The following is a 2,496-nucleotide window of genomic DNA, read 5'->3' as shown; positions in this document are numbered from 1 at the left end:
TCTATCCTATCTAGTCTATATGTCCATTTTGCAAGCACCTTCTTAACAATTGTATATCGGAAATAAAACGTTTGCAAACCGATGTTTAGTACCTAATGAAATAAGCTGAACCACTGGCTGCTAGACTTTTTCTTTTAGATGGGGCGGAAACAATAAATGGTGTCGACCGTCCTGCATTCCCATTACGATCATCTGCACCCTTATCTTCCTAGTAGTTTTACTGCCCGTGCTGGATCATGCAGCCGAAAGGGCCTTAGATCAGATCAACAGTCATGATAATAATGCGTGCAATTCATGCAGGTAAGATGCTTTTTGGCAGTGTGTGAAAATGAGCAACATTCGCATTGTTCTAGCCTAACGTTAGTGGAAAGTATACCCGAAGGCCTAATCTTTAATGAATCGTCGCTAGTCAATCCTTCTACGTTTGATACTTGGCTGAACCTAATAAATAATGCTCAACAGTCCATTGATATTGCTTCCTTGTACTGGACGTTGAGGCAATCCGAGGTTTACCCGGATCCGTCTTCCATCAAGGTACCTGCGGTTTGGAACGGATGGTTTGTGGCATAATTTAATGCTGATGGTTACAGGGTGAGAAAATATTTCAAGCTCTTTTAAAGGCGGGCACTGATCGTGGCGTCACCATCCGAATAGCCCAAAACGCTCCATCACGCAACTATCCCAATGTGGATACCGAATTTCTAGTCAAGCGGAAAGCGGCCCAAGTGCGAAGTCTCAATTTTGCCAAATTATTGGGCAGCGGTGTTTTGCACACCAAACTGTGGATCGTCGATAAGAAGCATCTCTATGTGGGCAGTGCGAATATGGATTGGCGGTCTCTAACGCAGGTGACCACTAAGATTTAATTTCAGATATGTAGCGTCTCAGCTATTCTGATTATCTTTCCGAATATTTCTTCAATACTCCAGTTTGAGCCGTTTTGGCGCACATCGTCTAGAAACGCTTATTGGTTTCAGTTGATCTCAATGATTATGTATTGTGATTATGATTATGCCTCTCAATAGCTTTTTTAAATATTAACTTCACTCATCGCTTGACCTACTTAGTAATTTGCCTTCGATGACAATCACATTCTCATGAACGTTAAAGTGAGTCTGATAAATTACAGTGATACATATTTACTCTTACTATAAAAGCCATTTTAAGAGCACCTTTCGACTGCGACTCAAATCGTCGATCGATATTTGACCTAAAAAGAAAATTGATTTTTCTTCTTATGCGAATGCCCATTAAAAACTATATGTATATTAAATACTAAATGCTATCTTAAGTGAAAACGGAAATATTGCATTTTAGGTGAAAGAGTTGGGCATTGGAATCTTCAACTGCTCTTCTATTGGAGAAGATGCTTTAAAAATTTTTGAGGTGAGTACATGTTTTGAAACAGTTTTAAACTCTAATTTTTGGTGCGTGAAAATTGTCATCATTATTCGACGACGAATATTGCTATTGCTGCTAACTAAGGACCGAGTCAGATAAAACCGCTACACCCAAAAAGCGAAAGATAAACTCTTCACAAAATAAAAAAAAATGGTGTGCGTCACGGGACGCTCGACAGAAGCTTCATTAACTAATAGAACAAGAACTTCATTAACTAATAGAAACCATAAAATATTGAACTTGTTTAACGCATGATGGCAATTATAATTTTATTTTATAATTTTAATATTCGTGTTAGTCTAATAATTTATAAATGGATCAGGAATAGGTAAAATTTCATTTAATTTCCTTTTGATTGTAAAATATCTTTTATTTGCAACATTTAACATTCTTTGACGAGATGTACATATTGCTCTTCTTGGGTTTGTGTAAACTCTTCTTCTTGAGTTTCTGTATTTTTTAGTCGTAATTTCTTATTTGCTTTGGATAATCTTTGACGTTCAGCACTAGTTCGTGGTTGATGAAAGCTACTTTGAGTTGATCTACTATTTAATGCTCCTTTTTTTAGCACGAAATCGTTTTTGGCGTTCAGCATTACTTAATACTTTTTGCATTGTAGCATGTTTTTGTGACTGCTCTTGTGTATGTTGCTCATGAACGTCTGCTACAACTTATATCTGAATAGGACTAAAAATCAATTAATTTTGGTGATTGGAAGACGTTCAATCTGTTTAAAATAGACGGTAAAACGAGGAAGAGCTAACATAATGTAAACCATCGATTTTGATGACTAGATTTAATTATAAAGGAATCAAAGGGCATATGAGGGGAAAAAATCAATTTCGAAGCGTGCTAAACACAATTAATCATAGAAATAATATAGAGAATTGAAAATAAGCCCTAATAAATTCGTTTTACATATTTTGCAACTATAAGCTGAAGAAAGATTCGTATCGTCTTAACATCAAGAATGCGTTGCGTGATGGAAAATAAGAAGACGGAACCCATGTTTTCTGAAATAACCGAGGTAAACTCAAATATTTTTTCAATTAAATTCAAAACATATTTATTACATATTATTACAAAACAGTAATG

General features: G+C 35.8%; 1 protein-coding gene across 1 annotated transcript in view; it reads left to right on the top strand.

Annotated features, from left to right (window-relative positions):
• The window catches only part of LOC125502427 (5'-3' exonuclease PLD3-like), a 1,654-nt gene extending 139 nt beyond the window's left edge, over positions 1–1,515 (top strand). Inside the window, exons 2-5 of the mRNA XM_048660496.1 lie at positions 125–300; positions 354–534; positions 591–848; positions 1,318–1,515. Of these exons, the coding sequence (XP_048516453.1) occupies positions 125–300; positions 354–534; positions 591–848; positions 1,318–1,500 (798 nt within the window). The 3' untranslated portion in view covers positions 1,501–1,515. The remainder of the gene's footprint in view (positions 1–124; positions 301–353; positions 535–590; positions 849–1,317) is intronic.
• Positions 1,516–2,496: the final 981 nt, after the last annotated feature.

This window comes from Dendroctonus ponderosae, unplaced genomic scaffold (assembly GCF_020466585.1).
Source record: "Dendroctonus ponderosae isolate FM_Combo_2020 unplaced genomic scaffold, Dpon_F_20191213v2 Dpon_F_20191213_1, whole genome shotgun sequence".
Taxonomy (NCBI): domain Eukaryota; kingdom Metazoa; phylum Arthropoda; class Insecta; order Coleoptera; family Curculionidae; genus Dendroctonus; species Dendroctonus ponderosae.
This window is presented reverse-complemented; position numbering and strand designations above follow the sequence as displayed.